This window comes from Rhinolophus sinicus, linkage group LG07, assembly GCF_036562045.2.
Source record: "Rhinolophus sinicus isolate RSC01 linkage group LG07, ASM3656204v1, whole genome shotgun sequence".
Lineage (NCBI taxonomy): Eukaryota > Metazoa > Chordata > Mammalia > Chiroptera > Rhinolophidae > Rhinolophus > Rhinolophus sinicus.
Genome location: NC_133757.1, coordinates 106,640,067 through 106,662,286, shown reverse-complemented (window position 1 = coordinate 106,662,286; position 22,220 = coordinate 106,640,067). Strand labels below are relative to the sequence as shown.

General features: G+C 40.7%; 1 protein-coding gene and 1 long non-coding RNA gene across 3 annotated transcripts in view; one reads left to right on the top strand and one right to left on the bottom strand.

Moving 5' to 3' along the window:
• The first annotated feature begins 1,305 nt into the window (after nucleotides 1-1,305).
• Nucleotides 1,306-7,745, top strand: LOC109442659 (uncharacterized). Its single transcript, XR_002136641.2, has 5 exons — nucleotides 1,306-1,518; nucleotides 2,903-2,945; nucleotides 5,922-6,139; nucleotides 6,790-6,822; nucleotides 7,609-7,745. It is a non-coding gene; the product is annotated as an uncharacterized LOC109442659 (long non-coding RNA).
• Nucleotides 2,977-22,220, bottom strand: part of LRBA (LPS responsive beige-like anchor protein) — a 560,879-nt gene continuing 541,635 nt past the window's right edge. For both annotated transcript variants that reach the window (XM_019722880.2, XM_019722903.2), the window contains exons 54-57: nucleotides 12,870-12,971; nucleotides 9,794-9,990; nucleotides 5,800-5,951; nucleotides 2,977-4,131 (exon numbers count right to left, since the gene is read on the bottom strand). In XM_019722880.2, coding sequence (XP_019578439.2) covers nucleotides 4,041-4,131; nucleotides 5,800-5,951; nucleotides 9,794-9,990; nucleotides 12,870-12,971 — 542 coding nt within the window. In that variant the 3' untranslated portion in view covers nucleotides 2,977-4,040. The remainder of the gene's footprint in view (nucleotides 4,132-5,799; nucleotides 5,952-9,793; nucleotides 9,991-12,869; nucleotides 12,972-22,220) is intronic.

The following is a 22,220-nucleotide window of genomic DNA, read 5'->3' as shown; positions in this document are numbered from 1 at the left end:
TGCCTCCATGGAACAGCTGAAGGGAAGAATAGGGTAGGGTATATTTGGTAGCGTGATAGTCATTTGCTCCTGTCATGCCCCTTCCCAAACACAAGCCCTTTCATTTGGGATGGAGCTGGGCACTGCAGGCTTCCAGTGTGGTCGGATGGTTTCAGCCTGGTGGGCCGAGGTGGGAGGGTTGGGCACCTGTCTGTGCTGAGGCTGAAGTCGGGTCTGGAGAATGTCTTTCAAATTAGCCAAGTCCATAGCTACAAAACAGCCAGCTGCTTCCTGCCAGGTCTGAGGAAATAACAAGCCTGCCCAGCAACCCTAAAATCTTGGTTTTGGCAATGAAAAATTCCGAACTTCAGACGGAAAAATAATTAATGGTTCGGGCATATGACTGCTGAAGTCTCAAAATTCACAGGAACATTTGTAGATTGCCTTCTTCCCTTGCAGGAGCAGCTGGCTGTCTCAGGAAGAGAGCTTGCCTAGAGGCCAAACCACCCTGGCTTTCATTAGAGAGAAAAATGTGATGGCCCTTGCTGCAAGCAATCTGCATTTCTGGTTCACAACAGTGAGGGCTGGCAGGGATGGGTCAGTGTCATTCACTGTAGCCTTGAGTTTTTTAAAATAGTGACCTTAGGGGACCCAAAAATATGCATCATGGACTCCACCTTTCAAATCTTTAGCTTAAAAAATCCGAAAGTTGTGTCTCTTACTCATCTGAAAGGACACGGAAGAGGATTAAGTCTTTTAATTTTGCTATTGTATTGATTTGTTATTTATGGTCTTTTCCTTTTTACAGTTAGGATGTTTTGCAACTTCCCCGCTTCCTCTGCAATGATAACTTATGATGCATATAGGATTAGCATCATTGCACTTTATGCTACAAAACAGGGAGGTAGCTAGGCTGGCTGCTCTCCTAGTTGAAGTAGAAAACTTTCCTTCCTCTGATGGGGGAGAAGGGACAGGAATGGCCAAGGAGAAGCACTGGCGTATTTTTTGATATACATGGTTTATGCAGATTTTGAGATTTGAGTCACGCCCCCCTCCTTTCTGTGTGTGTGAACATGCTTTGGCCTAATGTGATGGCACGTGATGATCGGAGGCTGGTTGCTAGTCTCTGACCTAGAACACACACCAGGAACTGGCAAAGCTCCTCCGAGTTCCATGGTGGGATCCTTCCAATTGTTGAAAGACACTTCTGCTTCTTGATGCAGAGGGAACTGTGTCTTCAGTCTGCTGTGTTTTTCAGCAGTGATGGAGTGGGCAGGGCTGACGCAGGACGGACCAAACCAGGTCCACGATTGGCATGGCCAGGAGCTCTTGAAGTCATGTCCAGAAAAATGTATTGAGGATACCGAGTGAAAATTTCTCCCCTCAGATACCTCTCTTGATAGATCTGTTTGTTGTCTGCTGTTTTAACTCAACTCTGCTGAAAAGGGTGCAAAGTGGATGTGCCATCTGGCAGCAGCCGCACGACCTCTGCCACCTCACTGGCCTTCTGACTGCAAAGTGGAGGACATATGGCACCAGGTATGTGAGGGCAGGCACCTGGCCCTTCTGCTCTACTCTGCTCTCGGAGCTGAATGGAAAAGGCCAGCCATGGGGTGTAAGTTACTGACCTCGTGTCCTAACAGCTCTTAGGTTCCCATGCAGGATACTTTGAATGTTCTTGTCCTGTATACTGAGAAGTGGAACTGAAGTGTGATGTAATTTCAGGGAGCAAAATCGTTCATTTTTACTGAATTAATTTATGAGAACATTTATTTATGGAGCTTTGCTGTATTTTGGGACTAAGATGCTCATCTAAGAGACGTATCGACCAGTTTGTATCAGTGTGTTTGTCAGATTTTCATCTTCTCTGTTCTCCAAGCCCTCATGCCGTCCGCCAGAGGTTTGGTGGTATTTCTTAAATTACAGAGGTGATTGGTGATATCTCAGAAAGAGTCAATACTGTCAGGAAAATCTCAATTTCTCAAGGCAATGCATTTTAAAACCAGCCATAAATCACTGTGCTTTCCTGAACATACCGCATTTTCCACGACATCCATTTACAGAATGTGCCCCCGCGTTTCCCATCTATTGTCGTTCATTCAGTTTCATCCCAAACCATGTCCACTTTGACTGGTTTCCCTAGTTGGTTTATATATATTTACAAGGAGTGAAAATTGGATAAATGAATATTGAATAGACCCTAACAAATACTGTATGAAAGAGATGCTATCAGTGAGAAGTACTTGTGTTGTTGCCAGCCGTGTTTGTTAGCTGAAAATTCAGGTGAGGGTCCAGAGTTCTAAGTTTTAAAAACAAAGGCAGTCGAGGCACAGCTTTTCTTCTTTGGCTTCAAGAGGAGGTTGCTTGATTAATTTTGCTTTAACAAACAAACGCTTGTTAAAATGGGATCGTTGAAATATCATATGCTCGGCATACGGCTAAGCTATTCCTAAGTATGAGATCACAGGTTAATACCAGTGAGGATGTGGAGCTAATTTACCAATAATGTGGCTATTTTTGATTCCAAGACATACTTTCCCTCTCTCTCACATTTTACCATCTATCGTTTTCTTTAATGGTTTACAAAGCAATGGTGGATCTTAATGACAGTATATAAAGTTCCTTGTTTGGTGATTTGTTAGACACAGGTTTAGTGTTCTCATTTTCATCTGTTTCAATAAGACGGAGCTACCTGGACAGAAAAGGCCCGTGTCGTGGTTTTCATTAAAGAGCGTCTCTTACTGGTGGTGGTTCAAAATCTATGAACCAGTTTGACTCTCTCTCTTTTTTTTTTTTTTGGAGGGGGGAAATAATTGCTTTATCAATGTTTTAAAATTAGAAAATATATTTCTAACAATTCAATTACTAATGTTATTTAATTGTTCTGTCAAACTGAGTTGTTCCATTCCAAATCTGCTTTTAGACAAGAGCTGAATGTGTGGAAAAGCAGAAGGGGACCCCTTTGGGTAAGCTGCAAGAGAAAATAGAGATGGAATGTCAAAGTGCACAACTTACAAAGAATTTATTTATGCGATACAGACCTTTTCTCAAATATTTTTCACAGAATTCCACACAGCAGTCTACTAGAAAAGTAGAATTATACAACACCAAAATAACATTGTTTCTTAGTACAAATTGCTAATCAAAAGGAAGGTGAAGATAGTTTACTAACAAATGGAAGGTAAGACAGGTGTGGCCTACCACAGCACCTGGTAGCCTCTGTTCTCAGACCTGGGCTGGGGGGAGGGGAGCACATGCAGCCTCTGCCTTCCTGCAGGGCCAAGTCAAACCTCAGGGGCAAGCTTTTGGTACTTGCAACTTTAAAAGAAAAACAAATGCTGTGAGCCCAAGAACATTTCCATCATTTCATTTTGGTGTGCTATGAAGACAACAAATCAGGAAAACATTTTAAATATTTCACACTTGCTATAACATTAGATCCTTTATGTTAACCACACAATAAAATAGCCTCCCCCGAACCATAAATTTCTAGGTCTAAAACATGCTTGAAGAAGAACAGTGATAGAAATAATTCATTGAGATGTCTTAAATTACATTAACCATAATTTAAACATCACTATTTAAATCCCCCAAACTTCAGTGCTTAAGAAGCACAATTGTTTGAAAAAATACAGGACCCAAAGTACAGCATAAAATTCCCCTATTATATTATAACCCATTTACCCTATTGTTAAAATCATATATTTCTCAAGATTACAGATAAATGGGAATTGTGTTTTTTCATAATATAGCTAGAATGGGTTTACTCACTCCACTGTATCTTTCCATAATTGGTGAAAATAGACTTCTCATTAGGACTAAAAATATAGAATTTTTTTTAAACTACAGAACCCAGCAGCCAGTTTTCTGCTTTGCTATACCACCCCCCCCACCCAAAAAGTCAAGCAAAGTCTACAAAAATAGCAATTAACTTTAAAAAATATTTTGCTTCTTAAGCAAATTTAAGTTACATTCAGATGTGATTGCTACTTCTAAGAGAAAGCTGCTCCAGGGTGCCTCCCCGCCCCGCTGGGGGCAATGCTGACGTGCAGCTGTCACCATCAGTAGCGGGTTTGATATTCGTGATGCCACCGGTTAAAGTCATTGTAGAAGAGAACGATGCTTCCTGAGGCCATGCCAGAAATGATGCATCTAGGAGAAAGACAGAGAGAAGGGGTTTGCAAACCTCTTCGCTTCCTCGGGATCTGTTACTGAAGAACTGCCCTCCCCAAACCGACAAGGTAAATACCAAAGATGGCAGTCAGCGCTGTAATTTGTGAAAACTAAGGTGTGTATTTTGATGACTAAATGCAGCTGAATTAAGCTTAGAGTGCCACCTCTGACGCTCTACAAGGATCCAAGCCATAGCTTGCCTTTTTATTGAAACTACAGCCAGTACATGTAGGCTGAGTCACTAAGACCAGATGAGGCTGGATAATTTCTAAGGGGGCCTGGGCTGGGGAGCCCTCTCTTTTATGTGAGGTGTCAGAATCAAAAGAAAGGATCACAATCTCAGGTAGTTGCTGGTGGAGGAAGCAGCAAACCATCAGTGACAGTTGTCTCTGACATGCAGATAATCAGTGAACAGTAGGAAAGCAGAGCGGTGGCCGCAAGCTGTGCTGGGCTCTGCTCGGCAGGACAGGCCATGTGCATCGTGTGGCTGAGTCCTCAGACCACAGCAGCTTCTGAAGCGGTCACTTCAGAGGGGAGCTGCTCTCAGCACAGCCTATTGTCTCAGACCTTTCTCTGTATGGTTAGGTTAAGACCAGGCCTTAGAAGTCATATTCAGTATCCTTCCCACTACCTCATATCAAAATTAGGAACTGAAATGTGTCACATTACACAAAAACAGCCAAACACAAAAGAGGGTCGCAATGAAGAAATGAGGGACAAGAAGCTGTAAGAGAAAACAAATACTAGTATAATGGCAAAAGTAAGTCTTATCAGTAATTCCTTTAAAAGTAAAGAGATTAAATGCTCCAATCAAAAGGCAGAAAATGGTAGAATGGATAAAAAACATGATTAAATACATGCTGTCTACAAGAATCTCACTTTAGATCTACAGACACAAACAGGTTGAGAGTGAAAGGACGGAAAAAGATATTCCACGCGAATAGTAATGAAAAGAGAGAGCTGGGGTGGCTGTACTAATATTAGACAAAATAGGCTTTAAGTCAAAATCTGTTATGAGAGACAAGGATACTATATAAATACAAAGGTTAATTCATCAAGAAGATAATGAATTACAAACATGCACTAAACATAATGGTGATGGTTGTATAACAATGTGAATGTACTGAATGCCACTGAATTGTATACCGAAACAATGGCTTAACTGGTAAATATTTTGTTACCACAAAAAAAACAACCCCACAAAAAACTAAAATGAGTGACTGTATATTAAGAGGAAGTAAGACACCAAATAAAGATTATCATCCCAAAATTTACTACTTGGGAGGTTTTAGGAAAGATGCCAAATCTCTCAATGGAGCCCTCATGGACAGGGATACGGCATTTTACATGAAACATGTTTACGGCTCTTACAACTTTGGGAGAAAAGGTACTTTAAGAAATCTAAAGAGCTTAACAGCACTGTAACTGGAGCCTTTGTTACTTAAGTCTTGTCTAATCCCGGAGACTTCCGCCTTTGTCTGAAGTGGCAATGCCATCAGACAGAAAATCCCTTTTTAGAGAGTATCTTGGAAACCCCAATATTCACTGGTTGTTTTCACAGCACAGGTGCCCCCACAGCCCAGCCCATTTGAGTAAATCCGCTCCAGTTTCCGCCACCTCCGTTAGCAGACCCGGAGGCCATGTTACCTCTGGTCATGAGACAGGGCCATGGCCCGGATCCCAGCGTCGCAGCCCGGGTAGGCAAACAGCTGCCTGAGGTCGCACACCTGCCAGACCATGACCACGCCGTTGTCTCCTCCTGTGAGCAGGTACTGCCCGTCCCGGCTCAGCTGGATGGCCTGTGAGACAAAGCGACGTTCAGGAATGCGGAGTCTCTAGCCCATGTTGGATGAGTTCCTGCAGGATGGCAGCTACCGCAGTGCGGGGAGACGGGAGAGGCCGTGTGCATGTGTCCTGGGCTGAGGGCTTGGTGGGAACCAGGAGTCGTACAAGACTTCTGCCAGGTTTCAAAATCAAACGGACAGAGGTAGGCTATGCTGGAGTTTCTGCTTTTTAAATTCTTCCTTTTAAAGGAGGGGGCAAACTCTTCCTGCTCTACGCATGCTATTTCAGGGGTGCGTCTTGCACACTTGGGACCCCCTTCAGCTGTACTGGGGACGGACTATGCCCCTTCTGTACCGAGGCTGCGTGGACAGTGCTAGCTGACGCCACGTCTCCACAAAGCATTCGGGCTGTGTCCCCAACCGCGCGGGCACCTTCACGAGGCCTGCGGGACTTGACAGCAGTGGGGAAGGCGATGTGGTGGAGAGACAACTCCAGCTTCTCGGGGGATTAAACCCCAGCGGAAGCATTTTCTTCTTGCCCCAGGGCTGACTGCACCTGCTGGGGGCTGAACAGTAAGTGCAGACATGGAATTTGCACTTCAGTCCTGTAAAACGGGCCAAATGCAGACCACCACCTGTTTTTGTAAGACTTGCTACATCTCTAAAGGTTGAAAAAAGTCAAAAGAATATTTCATGACGTGTGAAAATTACACGAATTCCAAATTTCAGTGGCCATAAACAAGGGTTATTGGGACACGGCCACGCCCATTTGTTGATGGCTCCTTTCACAAAGAATTGCTACAGAACACAGAACCTGCAAAGCCTAAACTATTTATTGTTTGTCCCTTTACAGCAAATGTGTGCCAACTCCTGATATAAATTTAAGGTAACTTCCCTACCGAGCTGATCCTATTACCCCTTCCTTTCCTCTTCCCTCCAAATCTTTTCCTAGCATGTTAAGATGCACATTTCCTGTCTTTAGCTAGGTGACATTGGGAATTCTAAAAGTTACTGCAAACACCTGTAATCTTATGTCCACGTGGACGCAGTGTGGGAATGCAGATTGTGCTAACAAGCCAGAGAGAATAAATCCAAGTTCTGAAAAATGGTTTTACACTGATTTATACTCAGTTTCAGTACAGTTGCCTTAAGTCTTTAATCTACCCTTTGACAATTTTTTTTTGAAAACAAGTGCCTTATAGCCATTCAATTCACATTCATATAAATGCCAACTTTTAGTGGTCTCTTAAATATAGCTTACTTTCAAGAACACAAAAAGACATCTAAGAAATAAAACCCATGTGTGGAAGATAGTTACACAGAAGTAGTATTCTCTAAATCTTAACTAAATACAAACAGTAAGATTTTTTTTCAATATAAGTAAAAATCAATAGCCTATTCCTCCATTCATTTCACAAATGAGAATCTCTAGGGGGTATCTGGGAACTGCAGTGAAGACTCGAACTAATAATTATTTGCTACACTTATAAAATTCAGCTGATGAAAATCCATTAACCTTCTGGTTGTGGTTCACTTGAATTTTATACTTAAGGCTTTTTACTGGATAAGTGCTATATTAAAACAAATTAAAACCATTAATCTTTAACTCTGTTCTACTAAGGAATCTCTAATCCTAGCTCTGTTTGGAATTACATCAAACCCTGACTTTTAGGACGGGACATTCATCAGCACCCAAAACATGCTCATCAGGCAGACGCCTGCCGAGGTGGAAAATGCTTCTCGGCCTTTCTCGTGAAGGACTTGCCAGATTCCCCTGAAGAGCCAGGTTAACATCTGGACAGCACCCTACCTGCCACCCGAACCAGCATTCACATAGTTCTTAGCTGTACTATGCCTCTCAGCATCCAGGTTGGGTTGACCTAGAGATTTTAAGAGGGCCCCGGGAACATCTTCCTCTCATCCTCTGCAACCCCGTGCTGCACTGGCTTTGAGGAGTGAGGTCCCGGCAGGCCACAGCGCCGGCGAGGAGCACCTCATCCAGCAGGTAAGTAAGAGGTTCTCCAGCAGGTGGCTTTGCTGTCGGGGTCCTCTCCTCCCCTCCCTCCTTTCAACCTTCCCCTCTCCTGTCTTCTCTCTCCTCTCCTTGCTCCATTCTCTCCTTTCTCTTCTCTTGTCCTTTCCTCACCTCTCTCCTCTCTCCACTGTCCTCTCTATACTCCCTCCTCTCCCACCTCAGTTCTCCTTCCCACACTCTCTCCTCTCCTTTCTCCTTCCTATTCTCACCTCTCTTCTTTCTCCCTTCCTATTTTCTTCCTCTCCTCTCTGCACTCCCCTTCTCCTCTGTCTCCCTCCCAGGCAAGCTCCCTAATCACACAGGTGCCACCACTTACAAATTGGTATGATCAAGTGCTGGGGAAAAGCAATGGATTGTTTAAGCCTAAGATCCAGGGGGAAATGTTCCAGAGCGGGGAAAACAAGTGGGCATGAACAGGCTGCAGAAAGCCTCCCGACAGTGCCTCCAGGAACTTTCCCGAGCCTTTGGTACTGACTGACCTGCCACAGAAATTGTTTTAGCCAGCAAGGGATTTCAAATTATTTTACAGATTTATTAGTGTAGCTGACAATATAATCACAAGTCAAAGTGACAGATTATCAACATTATTGTAAAGAAAAGAAGAAAGGATAATCCTCTGATGTGTAGTTGGTTTAAATGAAGTATTATGGGAAGGAAGGGAAAAATAAAAGCAGAGGGAGCCTTTATGGTAGCAGCCGTCAGAATGCAATGGAGAGAACTCGGAGAGACGGCGAAAGCCCCTTACTGAATTAAGAAATCAATCCCTGGATAGAGAAGCGGTGAGTGCCCCCAATTTCATCATTGTAATCTATATTTAGGGGTTTCATTCCTTAATGCTGCCTGACCCCTGTATTTACCTGAGAGAAGGGGGTGATCAGACTAGATCTGGGAGAATGTATGTCATCTATCTGCACTAGGTGAAGAATCTCAATGGTGAAAATGTCCAGGCAGAGGCCTCTGCGACCCTCTTCTCCCCCCCCTCCTCCCGCCTCCCATCACATCCTGGGTTCCCTCACTGGACACAATTCACATGCACTCTCAACCCCATCCCGGAAAGTGATAGGAACACCACAGCTTCATTTTACCTTACCTTGCACCAAGAAGTTTGGAGGCGAACCTAGAAAGCATAGCTTCTCCAAAGAGTAATCCCTCCTCTTTTGTTCAACCTCTAATATTAATACTTACAGAGCCCGGGCTTGAAAATGAAGCAAACCCTAGAAGGTGCACTAGCATTACCATTTCTTACAAATCAAAAAGGGAACAAAATGTCTGCCTAATTCACATCATAATTTGAAGCCCCACTCTCTTGGTAAGTTTGGGTCTTGTTATCCACGAAAAAGTCAAGTCTGAAACTAGATACCAATCCTAAATAGTTATAACCCCACCATCCACCTATAAGGAGGAAACTGGCTGCAAAGAGGAGACAGTTTTAGGTGTACTCTGTTGCATTATTTCAGATCTGATACTCAGAAAACAACAATGCCTGGTTATGTTTCTTAGATACAAAAAGAAGCTGAGCAGCGTCACCCAGAATGGCTTCCCACGACTTTATGCAAACATGTGCCGCTGAAGCTCACCCTGGGCCTCACTGGGTGATGTCATGCACAGAATATTCCAGCTGAGCAACGCGATCGGCACAGCTGGGCCATGCCATGGCCCATGAGGTGTACAAGCCGCCTCCAAGCGCTACCTGACAATTGTTTTTGTTTTGTTTTTCCTGCGTGGAAAAGAGACTCAGCAACTCAACAGAGGTCTCTCCCTCCTCGCTTGTCACACTTGGAGGTAAAAATCTCGACTGCTGTACAGTCTGTAAGGCACTCACCCTTATGTTATCATCTGTTTCCACGGTAGCCTGGAGTTTTCCATTCACGCTGAATGTACAGAAGAAACCATTGTCATAGAATATGACACAATGACCCTCTCTTGAAGCCTGAATGAGTTTCGGTTTCAGGCATTTTTCAGGACCCTCCAAAGTTCTTAACAAGTCTCCATTCATGGAATGTATGAGACATGGTCCTTCTGAGAAAAGAGAAACAAAAAGCAAAATTCCTTTTTTTAATGGGGACAGATGTGGTCTGAGGCCTGTGCACAGAACAAATAGGATTATAGTTATAGGAAGCCTTAAAAATTATACATCGTATGTAAGTTATTTTGCAAACTTTCCTCTGCACGCTGGTTCTCACCTTTCACTTGGGATAGGAGAAAGCTGAGTCATAAACGTTCAAGTTCACTTCTCTTCAAGAGGCAGAGAGTTACCTTATGAAATTCATTATGCCAAGAGATGATTAAAAACTGCAGGAATTTACAGAGGAACTGGACAGATTTCCAATCCTAGAAGAGCTTCCTGGAGGGCTGCTGGCAGGCGCACGACGACCCTCTCCCCACACCTCACAGGGGCCCTGATGGTGGCGGCTCTGAAGGCCGAAGCACTGCTCCTCCCACTGCTGCTACTTTATGTGAAAGGAGGTCCCTGGCAGCCCCCCTCTTCACCTCCTCCCAATGAATTCACAGAGCTCCTCCTCCACTGCTGCCTGAGGCTTAGGCTGACATACTTGAGGACGACGGGGGCACTGCTGAACAGCCTGTACCTGAGTGCCGGCTTCACGCGAAGCAGAGGAGGAGCTGGTAACCCAAACCACCTGTGATGAGTGGGTTCTAAGAGGTGTGTGGGTCGGTAGCTGGAGGATGTGCCTCTCCGCTCTGCAGGCTACGCCACTCATCGCTGCGTGGAAGCTGACCTGTTCCCCACACGAGGACTAAAGCACGCATGCTCCTTTGAAAATAAGGCTCTCAGCTATTTCTTGATCACTCAGGATTTTTAAGTTTTCAGTGTTCCCACATGCAGATAGACAGTCTCCGCACAGTTCCAAGTACGCATGAATTTCCGTTATCACAGTAACAGGACACGCACACCTAACCTTGTGGCCAGCTCTTCAGTCCCCAAAGCACTATGTAACGTGCATCAGGATAGCTGACCAGCCCCATCACATGCAAAGCCCAGCAGGGAGGGGTCACTGCATGCCTGTGACTCAGTTCATGCATGGACAGCAAACCAGGTAGTGGTGCCACCTGTCTCCAGGGATAAACCCAGGGGACATTTTACAAAACTGGACACTCAAAAGACGGTACCGTCCAACAAAGATGCAATGCATAAGGAAATGAAATGTGGTAAAACTGAAAGTGAAATTTGAATCGAACATAAATGGGGTTTTAGAAGAAAGAGCTGACTGTGGGAATCCTGACATTGCTGAGTGTGCAGGATAAATTAGTGAAGGTGAACTTACTGACATAAATGGGTAAAGTGGTTTTAACAAAACTGGTGATGTCCCAGAAGGGATTCCAGTAAAACCCTTCACATTACAGGAATCCTAGGGGATATTTCAGGACATTGGAAGCTGATCCAGAGGAGGAGGACAACTGGCCAAGGCATAGAAAAGACTCCCACTCCTGAAGTTACATAAAGAGAAGGCGGCAAGCACTGTTCAAAGCACTATTGATAAGGTTTTCACAAAGAAATAAAATACGTGAACTATCAATGTTTCTAATGTTTTACGTTACAGTGTAATAAGTAAATGGGAGTTTTACTATATTTTTCATGTACGTATGTATGTGTGTGCGTGTGTATATAAAGAATTTTTAATGTTTTGACAAAAAAGTTTTTAAAGGTCATGGACCAATCATAAAATTTTCCAATGATTATTAAAATCCTCATGCATTGTTTCAGCTTACATGGTCGTTTTTATGGTCTCGTACCACTGTGCAAAGCTAGGACAGCCTGTAATATGATAGTTCATTTTACGTATCTAATTTGGATCACTTATAGTCCAATAACTCAAGTTAGCTCAGGATATGTGAAATTACTGGGCATAAGAAGGCAAAAATTCCAGATGGTATAGAATTTCTGCTATCCTTACTACTATTTCATTGTTTTGGCCAACTACATTTTTAAACACAGTCCTTGGAATATTTAATAAGTCTTGTTAGCTAGACTAAGTATTATAGTTCAACACACAGAGAAGGTGACTCAAATCCTCTGTGCCCCATCAGAGAAGCCTAACACATGAGGTGACAGTATTGACCTCAACTTAGGGCAGAGGCAGGAGATGGATAGACTATTGCGATGGAATAAGCCATGGGATGGAAACAGCTCTGCTCCCGATCAGATCGTGACCGGTTGCATGTGTTCCTGGAAAGCTTGCGTAGTATCTTTGGCCTACAACTATGATGATGCTACTAGGACAAACCTCCAGGCAGACCGGCTTAATTATCTTTGCACCCCATTCTTGGTGCCATCCTGGCTCCTGCCTTGTCCTGAGATTTGGCAGTTACAGTGGTACCTTGGTTTTCTAACATAATCCGTTCCGGAAGACCGTTGGAGTTCTGAAACATTCAAAAACAGCCGACAGCTAGGCCTCAGGGTCTCGCACTCAGCAGAAACCACGAGACATGTTCGACTTCCGAGGCATGTTCGAAAACTGAAGCATTTACTTCTGCGTGTATGGAGTTCATAAACCGAAATGTTTGTCAACGGAGACGTTCGAAAACTGAGGTACCACTGTACAACCCAGCCAGAGTTCAGAAGAAGAAACGAATCTACAAAGATGTTCCTTGCTCCTGCCTCCCCCTTTAGAGCAATGATGGGAATGTTCCGTATCTGTGCTGCCCAGTATGGCAGCCATTAGTCCCGTGGGAATACCGCGCCCCTGAAATGCGGCGAGTGCCACCATGGAACTGAATTAGTCATTTTATTCATTTGAATTAAACACCCCCCTGTGGCTAATGGCTACCATCACAGACAGCACAGCTGTTGAGAAAAAGGGACCAAATTCATCTTTGGTAACCTGTTACTAGAGGACACCAAACAGGATACACATTTTATGAAAGTGCCACAGATTTACCTTTGGAGCCACTTAACACCAGGCCCAGCTCAGCGCAGACGGCAGCACACGTGATCTCATAGTCGTGGCCTGTCAGAATGGCCCGGGGAGCACTGGTCCCACCTTCAAGGAAACACACAAAAAGAACACATTAATTCAAGGTCATGCGGGGGATTACCTCCCTCTACTCAGCTTAAATAATCAACAACTTGCTCCTAATTCCCAGAATGCCTAAATCTTTTATTTATAGCTTGGGAATGCGTCCAAAAATCCCATTTTTAGGACTAGATCCAAACTATATGCTAGTTTGAAGACCACATGTTGTTAAATTTCTAATCCTTACATGATTATCAAGCAGCAGTGGTTGAAACCTCAGAGTAAAATAAATCAGGAATGTACATTATAAAATGCCTCAGATACTTCCCAAATGCAAATATAAGCCCCTTGATTAGATGATTTATGGATGTATGGCTATAAAAGTAGGGACTAAGCTTGATTCCCATTTCAAAGAGAGGCAGCCGCCTTCTCTGTTCACCCCCCCCGCCCCCAATTCGGGGGCCTCTGAGACCCCTGTCATAGTGACAGTCTGAAATAGGATTCATGATATTTCAAAGCAGCCCCTCTCTTAAATATCTATTATCTTGACTAAATCTGAGAATATAGTTTTCTATGATTCATTCAAAGAACAAGGAGGGAAAAAAATAAACTCTTAAATGTAGTTCTATTAATAATGCTTGAAAATTAAGGCAGGGGGTAAAGAAGGGAGGACAGAGAAAGAATACCCAAGTCAGGGGGGCTGTTTCAGAGCATTTTCACAGGTAGAAGAAGCCATGCTGTAGCTCAGTCCCAAACTGAAGAGAAAACTGGTCGGCTGATAAGGAACCCACACCAGGTGTGGCCCCAGCAAAGATAAATAAGAACGGGCTTGATTTGTGCCCAGCCACAAGGAGAAACTGAATTCCCTATTTAGCATGAAGGTTGCTATTTTGAGATGAAACTAGTCCTCTATTTTTATAGTCACGAAGGACAAAGACACAAAAAGCACTGGCACTGGCACTAGGGAGCAGGACTGGGTTAGATTTCCTTGACTGGACTGCTTTGAGAGTGTTATTGATACATGATACCGTGTAATCCAAAAAGGGGCAAATGTGCCCAGAAAGTAGGTCACTACCACGAGCTCTGGAATCCCGAGGAAAAGAAGACCTTGTCACCAGAACTCGACACCTGGCCATCCTCAGAACAGTCACACTCTGAGGAGGGAGACCTGGCAGACCAGGGAAAATCCAACAGAAACCTTGGAAAGACCCAAAAATTTAACTCCAAAGCAGTGGTTTTTATGATGGGTAGATGGGTTCTCTGAAATGTGATGCAAAATATATATGCGTGCCTATGTTTTTTCGGGGGGCTGGGGAGGGGAGGAAGGAAAATGGGTTTTCTTGAGTGCACAGCGCTCTGGGACTGCAAACAGGTGAGGGGCCTCTGCTGTGTAGACAGCGGCCCAGTGTCTGTGCTTCCGGCCAGCTTGGTGTCCAGCCAATACACGTAGTGATTACAACGTGTTACTGGAGTACACAGTGCAGGTCTGTGTTCCCACAGTGTCCTTCATGGCTTTTGGTGACTACGGGTACTTCTGAGTGAGGTTTGTGGCAAGGGGCATCGTATCAAACCCTGCACCTCAATGGCTGTCCATGTGCCGCCACACCGTGGGACTGGCCATCGTGCTCAGTGACAAAGGGAGACCACAAAGGACCTGTGCAAAGGAGAAGGGAGAAGGGGAACCAGGGGCTTCGTTTCATTTGATTCAAGGTTTACAAACTTCTTTGGGGAGGGAAACCTACCTTAATCACAAAGTTTACTTGACATTTTCCAAACAAGAAAAAATTTGTCACAAGAGCAACTTTTTTTTCCCCTTAAAAAGTACATGAATTTGGGGACATTTTTAAGGAAAAACAAAACACATCATTTAAGCTGATCTGAACTACTTAATTTTCTGTTAGAAATAAGCCTTGCCACAAAAAAAATTAGAAATAGATCTTGTATTTTTAAAAGTTACCAAGACTTTAGCCCTACTGTGTGGTTTCTCCCATTCCCAAGATGCTCTACATTCCACAAAAATACCCACAGTATTGGTTTTGAAATTAGTATCTCACTATATCTATTGACAACTTTTTAAAAATCAAGAATTAAAATCAATATCTAAGTCATACATTTTCAGTGGTTGTTCCTTTTATGTTTTTGTAAGTTACTACTTTATGGGAGGGTGAGATTTGTGTTTTAACTTCAATTGTCTTGGAATTCCTCAGTGGGAAATGAAGGTTTGAAGGAAAACTGAAGGCAACTGAAAATCTAAGTGTAAGCCAACGTAAACACAAGACAGATGGATAACAGCAGACCCAGAGCACACTGTCACTTAAGCATGTCACTGCTAACTTTTTGTTCTCTAGATCTAAGGATATCTTCTCAGGAATATGGGGAGGAAATGAAAATGTTGTTGTCAAGTGTATTTCTGTAATGTAAAGGAAATGAAATACTGAGAATTTTGTACGACTATAAAGGTAGACTTAGGAAGCCTCATGATTAACTCCATAAAGTGGGTTAACATATAGCATTCTTTTCTGTAAACTCACAATTAAAATTTTTATAGATGTGCTTTATTGCAAAATGCTAGTTTCCAATAATCCACACTGTACTAATCATTTTTCCCTCCACAAATCACACACACACAAATAACACACACACACAAATAACACACACACAAATAACACACACACACACACACACACAATTTCAAAGCTGGAACAAGATTTTTCTTTTCCTAGGGCCTGATCTCTAAATAAAGAACCGTTCAATGCTAAAACTTTGGCTTCAAAGTTTGGCAAAACGTTCTTTAACCCAGGAAGCAGGTTAGACAGTTCAGGAAATAGAGGGGGGGGAAAAAAAGGAAGGAAAGAAAAAAGAAAAACAACAAATTAAAAGCATAAGGGTAGACTTATGATCACTGGGTTCTTTTCAGGTTACTAGTTTCACAAACACTCACTGGATTTCCAGTAAAAAGATTGTGCTGCTCAACTCCACCCCCGCTCCTTTTAGGGAATTCACATTAATGGCTTTTCAAAATCCATGTATAGAAGACAAGGAGAGGGATCCTCGCCTCTAAGAAAAGCTGTTCCCAGGCTTGTTTAAAGACTGGCCTTTCTATTCCTTATGATCTGCTGTGTAAATTGAATATTCCTTTTTTCCCCCATCAAAAAATCTGTTTAAAATAAATACTTGTTGGATTTTTCATAAACGCCAAGCAACCACATTTTAAATATTAATATTTCCCAATTCCAGATAGAATTATATGATATGGGATTTCAACCCAACAGGTCCAAATTGTTTAAGTTCGACAGATATTTTGGGAACCACTTTCAAACGACGAAGGGTAGAGGGCATGATCGGAGGTAGAACCAGACCTGACATGTGGGTCACAGAATCCACAGAATCTAGTTCTTTCTCTGTAGCTACATGGTTATACATCATCCTGCATCACAGAACCCAAGCAATGACCTCTCCCAGAACGGAAAGGCAAAATCCCTACATATCGGTATGTATTTGTTTGGAAAGCCTAGAAACAAATCTAAGAACCATATAACGCATTCTTATTGCAGCCCTCACCTAAATCTGTCCCTCCCAACAACTTGGCAGCCCATGGAGTTAATACCTAGGGGGTAAAATCAGCTCAAAGAAGACAATACTGGCCATGTATTACTTTTTAAAGACCCCACAGCTATCACCATCTCTCACTGAATTCTCTAAACCAAATAAAGAGCAAGGGGAAAAAAAAGTCATCTCAAAAATAACAGGACCATTCTTTGATAAAAATTTGCAATAGTTAATGGTTACAGAAATTCTTTACTTTTGCTTTCTGAGATACTAGGATCTACCAAAAGCTAGATCATAAAGCAGAACAGATTCCCTTAAGAACCTTTGAAAGTCTTAGTGCTTGAAAAATCGCCATGGCTTTCAATACAGCTGAGAGAAAAATTTATCTTGCTGCTAGTTTAAGGGGCTACACTTCAAACTCATCTTAAAGAAAAATAAAAAGAGAAAGAGGATAGACTCTTGGACTGCTTTGAAAAGCGTGAGTAATTACTTCAAAGGAAAGGGTTCTTTGTCCGGAGAGCAGGTTTATGACTACTGATGCAAATCCTAACCCAAGGCTGAAAAGGATACTCAGTGCATCTTTATGGATGGCCTTAAAGAAAGATGAACAAGTCAAAGGAGATTAAAGACAGCCCAAATCCTGCCACGAATACCAGGACACACCAGTTCTTACAGATGTGGTCTTCTCAATACAAAATACTGAATATCAGCACTAACTTACAGACACTGTTATAACAACCCAACTGACATTTAAGCAGCACACGATCTCCTCCATAAATACCCATTTAGCATTTACATTGGACCTATGTTTTAAAATATTAGGTGAACTGTTTTGTGCATTCGTCAGAATAACAAGTGCTTTTATTAAATGTGTTTCTTTGGTGCCCTCATAACACTAAGTGTATTTGTCCATCAAATGAATTCTAAATCACTTAAAGTTATACCTGAAAGAAGAGAAGAGGAAACAGTAATTTTTCTAGTATCCTGTTCATAAATATCCAATGAGAAAAATATTTCAAGAGAGCTGTCTCCATTAAGGCAAAGGGGATTAATAATCCAGGTAAAAATAGACCTGACACACATTTCTGGCAAATTTTGAGTTACATTTTTAAAAAATGAATAAAGTTCTTGGTATTTTTGGCACCATCTCCTCAGTCTTATAAAAATTAAATTACCTTAAAATGCATTGCTAAGTTCTCATTAGCAGTTTAAATATGTTATTAGCAGAGAGAGAATCCCTTTCATCCACTCACCATTTTTTTTCATACCATCTATTATGAAATGAAGTGCAGCTCAACATTTCCCTATTCTTAGTTTTGTAGAAATAAAATTCTTCCAATTAAGACTAGTTTAGAAGATTCCTGGGCCAGAAGCTAACATTTCCCATGTGTTTACTCATTCCTTTACTTAATAACATTTATTGGGTATATATAATGTGCAATGCACTGTGGAAACAGGGAAGGGGGGATCAAATATGGCCTGTATTTGTAAATGACTTGATTTTAAATGGTCATTGGATCGGGTTTAAATGACTCTCCTATAAATCTGCCAATTATAAATAGAATTGGAAAGGTCAAAATGTTGTATTGACTATTTATTACAGAAGTCCAAACTATCTATTACAACTTAATTTGTATACAAAATGAATATTTAACATCAATTTAAAAAGTCCTCAGATAAAAACAACTGATACAATTTTTCACATTAGTAAAATCTATTACCATCTGACCTCTTAGAGAGGTAAAATAAAATAGGAAACCTGGCTTTGTTTAAAAAAGTAATTTTAATAGAGTACTCATTTTGAAAGAAAATTTAAGTTTAAGAACCTAAATACATAATTTAGTTACTAAGTATATGTAGATATTTTAAAATATCTAAGTATTGTACATTTTATGCCAATCATTTCCTAACAATGGATACTTCTGTTTTGCACATGCCTTTTGTTCCATTTTAGTTACATTTTGATTACTACAAAATATTCATTGTGGAAAAAAAAAATCATGCAAAAACTGAATACTAAGCTTTCTCTTGTGGCTCCCCATAATGGTAAAGCAAGAAAGGAAATGACTTTTCTGAAGCGGAAATGAGGTCAGCTGTTAAATGTTTGTTAAACCTGTCCCATTAACTTCCTAATTTTTCAGTGGGAATTATAACAATATGTTTTAATTGTGCAATGAGAAACTATTTTAAATTTGTCCTATTCATTCTGTCTCCACCAACCCTTCCCCTCCTCTCCATTCATCATGGTCTCTGGTAAAAAACATGCTAATTTGGTTAAACATAGACACAGAAAACAAGCCATAGCTGCATTCAGGCTGTGGCAACCACCAGGTAGTACATTTTGGTAGCTTCCTCTTCCAAATAATATTAGAATTATTAATGCAAGACGAAGTTGGTATGAAAACCAATGATAAGTTCTTGGTTTATAATCTTTCTCCTCCTCTATGATATATATTAATAGTATAGTTACATTATATATGAAATATACAGTTTATGACAATGGAATCATCCTCTAAGATTACATTACAAAATGGGTTTGTATAGGTTTGTACCTATAATTGTATAAAGTATAAATGTGTAATATTTAAAAAGTACAAAATCCTATCATGACATATACTTTCATAAGGACTCAGTATAACAAAATTATCTCTATACTGTCCTTTGCAAATACTAAGAGTGCTTTAGTGATCGGGTTGCATCAAATTCTCTACAGCCAATAGTCCAATTAAATTAAACTGAAAGTGCAGTGCAGTTTAGTGCTGATGACTGGTGCCTCTGGCCTAGAGTGCCTGAGTTTGAATCTAGGCTCCAGCATTCACCTACCCGGGGCAAGTTCTCATAGTTCTAGTGAGATCTGGGAGTTGCAAGGCCCAGGGCAGAAAGTCAAGGCACATTTTATCATCTCTCTGTGCTTCAGCTATAAACAAGGATAGCAGTAGTGACTGTACAGGACTACTGTGAGAATGAATGAGCGACTGTGCAAAGTGCTTAGAATGGTGCCTGGCATGTCGTGAGCACTCAGTAAGCATCATCTAGGAGTAGTCGTAGTAGTCATAATAGTCGTAATAGTAGTAGCAACAACAGCAGTAGGAGAATGATGCATATTTTCACCCAATGTTGTAGACACTCCTTTCAGCAAAAGTATAGTATCTGTATGCTGCATAAATGCCAATTAGTGATGGTCCTCATTATTTTTGTTTTTTGTCGAGGAGAAAACATAGCTTATTATCTAGAAATTATACTTTGATTTCCCCTGTTCCTTCTTTTCTTAGACTTTCCAACCTCCCTTAACAATCCATATAAATTCTGATACAGCTACTAGCACCTAGAAGCCTAGAGCTGGAAGTGAAGGTACATTACAATAATTAGGTGTCTCTCTCCCCTCAAATAAAGTATCTTTATTGTCTCTGATTATCAAAGCAATACATATGTATCATAAAGCATTAAGATAATTTAATAAATTATAAATTATAAAATGAAAAACTGCCTCCAAATTCCACTCTCTATAAATAAGCATTGCTAACATTTTGCTGGCTATTATTCCAGACTTTTTTCTATGCACCAATATACATAGAATATATAAGGTATATATATATATACAGATATAGATATTTAGAATACATCATATTATACATGTAGTTTGGTGAACTTTTATGCTTACCAATAAAGAGAACATATCCTGCCATGTCAATATCACAAATCCAAATACATTAATGGCTGTACAGTATTTCATTATGTGGACATATCAAACTGAGCTAATGTACTTTTTCTTACTACTTTCTTGAGACTTCATTTTCGATTCCCCATAGAGGGGCTTGTCTTGGGCTCTAATTCATTGATAGCTCTTACAGCTGCATATGGGTGCCTAGTAACATAAACATTATAAAATTCTGCCTCCAATAAAAAAAATGCAGCTAGTTAGAACAGTTATTGAAATTAAATCTTATTCGTATTTGTTGACATGCAATATAATGATTTTTATGAATAGTAATTAAAATTAAAAACTATTTTTATCTATCCTAAATACGCAAGTCACACAAAATTCTTTGTAATATGTCTTCCTGAACATTTTTAAGGTTCGTTTGTTAAAGATATGTAAGTAAGGCACGAGTGAAAACTACAGAGGGTTTTCACAACTTTGGTTTTAAAAACATCCTGGGTTTGACACCAAAAGCAAAGGCAACTAAAGTAAAAAATAAATAAATGGGGCTAAATCAAATAAAAAATCTCCTGCACAGCAAAGGAAACTGTCAACAAAATGAATAAATAACCTATGGGATGGAGAAAATATTTGTAAATCATGTATCTGATAAGGGATTAATATTAAAAAAAATATAAAGAACTCATACAACTCAATAGCAAAAAATCAATCTGATTAAAAAAATGAGTAGAGGATCTGAATAGACATTTTTGCAGAGCACATACAAATGAGCAACAGGTACATGAAAAGATGCTCAACATCACTTATCATCAGAGAAACGCAAATCAAAACCACAATGAGATATCACCGCACACTTGTCAGAACGGCTGTCATCAACAAGACATAACCAGTAGCTGCAAGGATGTGGAGAAAAGGGAACCCTTCTGCACTGTTGGTGTGAATGCAAATTGGTGCAACCAATATGAAAACCAGTATGGAAGTTCCTCAAAAAATTAAAAATAGAACTACCTTATGATCTAGCGATCCCTCTTCTTGGTATTTATCCAAAGGAAACAAAGACACTAATTTGAAAAGATATCTGCACCCCCATGTTCATTGCAGCATTATTTACAACAGCCAGGATATGGATGGATGAATGGATACAGACTATGTGTTGTGTATGTGTATATATATATATATATATATACATATATATATATAATATGTATATATATATACACTATATATATATATGTATTGTGTGTGTATATATATATAATAGAATATTGTGCAGTCAGAAAGAAAGAGAAAGAAAGAAAGACAGAAAGAAAGAAAGAAAGAAAGAAAGAAAGAAAGAAAGAAAGAAAGAAAGAAAGAAAGAAAGAAAGAAAGAAAGAAAGAAAGAAAGAAAGAAAGAAAGAAGAAAAGAAAGGAAGAATAAAAATCCTGCCATTTGAGACAACATGGACAGACAATGAGGGCATTATGTTGAGATAAGCCAAGCCACACAGAGAAGGTTGCACTTATTGGTGGTTGCTAAAGGTGGGGGCTGAGGAAACAGGTGAAGTGGTCAAAAGGTACAAACTTCCACTTATAGAATAAATATGTCCTGGGGATGTAATGTGCAGCATGGTGACTATAGTTAATCATATATGTGAAAGTTGCTAAGAGAGTAGATCTTAAAAATTTTCATGACAGGAAAAAAATTTGTAACTATGTGTGGTGATGGATGTTTACCAGACATATTGCGGTGGTCATTTTGCAATACATACATATATCGGATCATTTTATTGCACAACTGAAACTAATATAGTTATATGTTAATTCTCTCTCAATTAAAAAAAAATCCTGACTCCACTCACTTCAAGGAAATAAAGCAACCTCTCAGTTGTAGAAAGTTACAAACTATATCAAAGCTAAAAAGCTCAACAGTCATGAAGCCCTAAGCCATGAGAGGCAGTAAGACTTCTTAGGATTCTTTTTTTCCTGTATAAAAACACTTCAAATCCCAAATCTGAAGTCTGACTCAATCTATTTGAATGTGAAAAAAAAAAAAAAAAGATAGGGCAATTGTTGCTTTTAAAAGA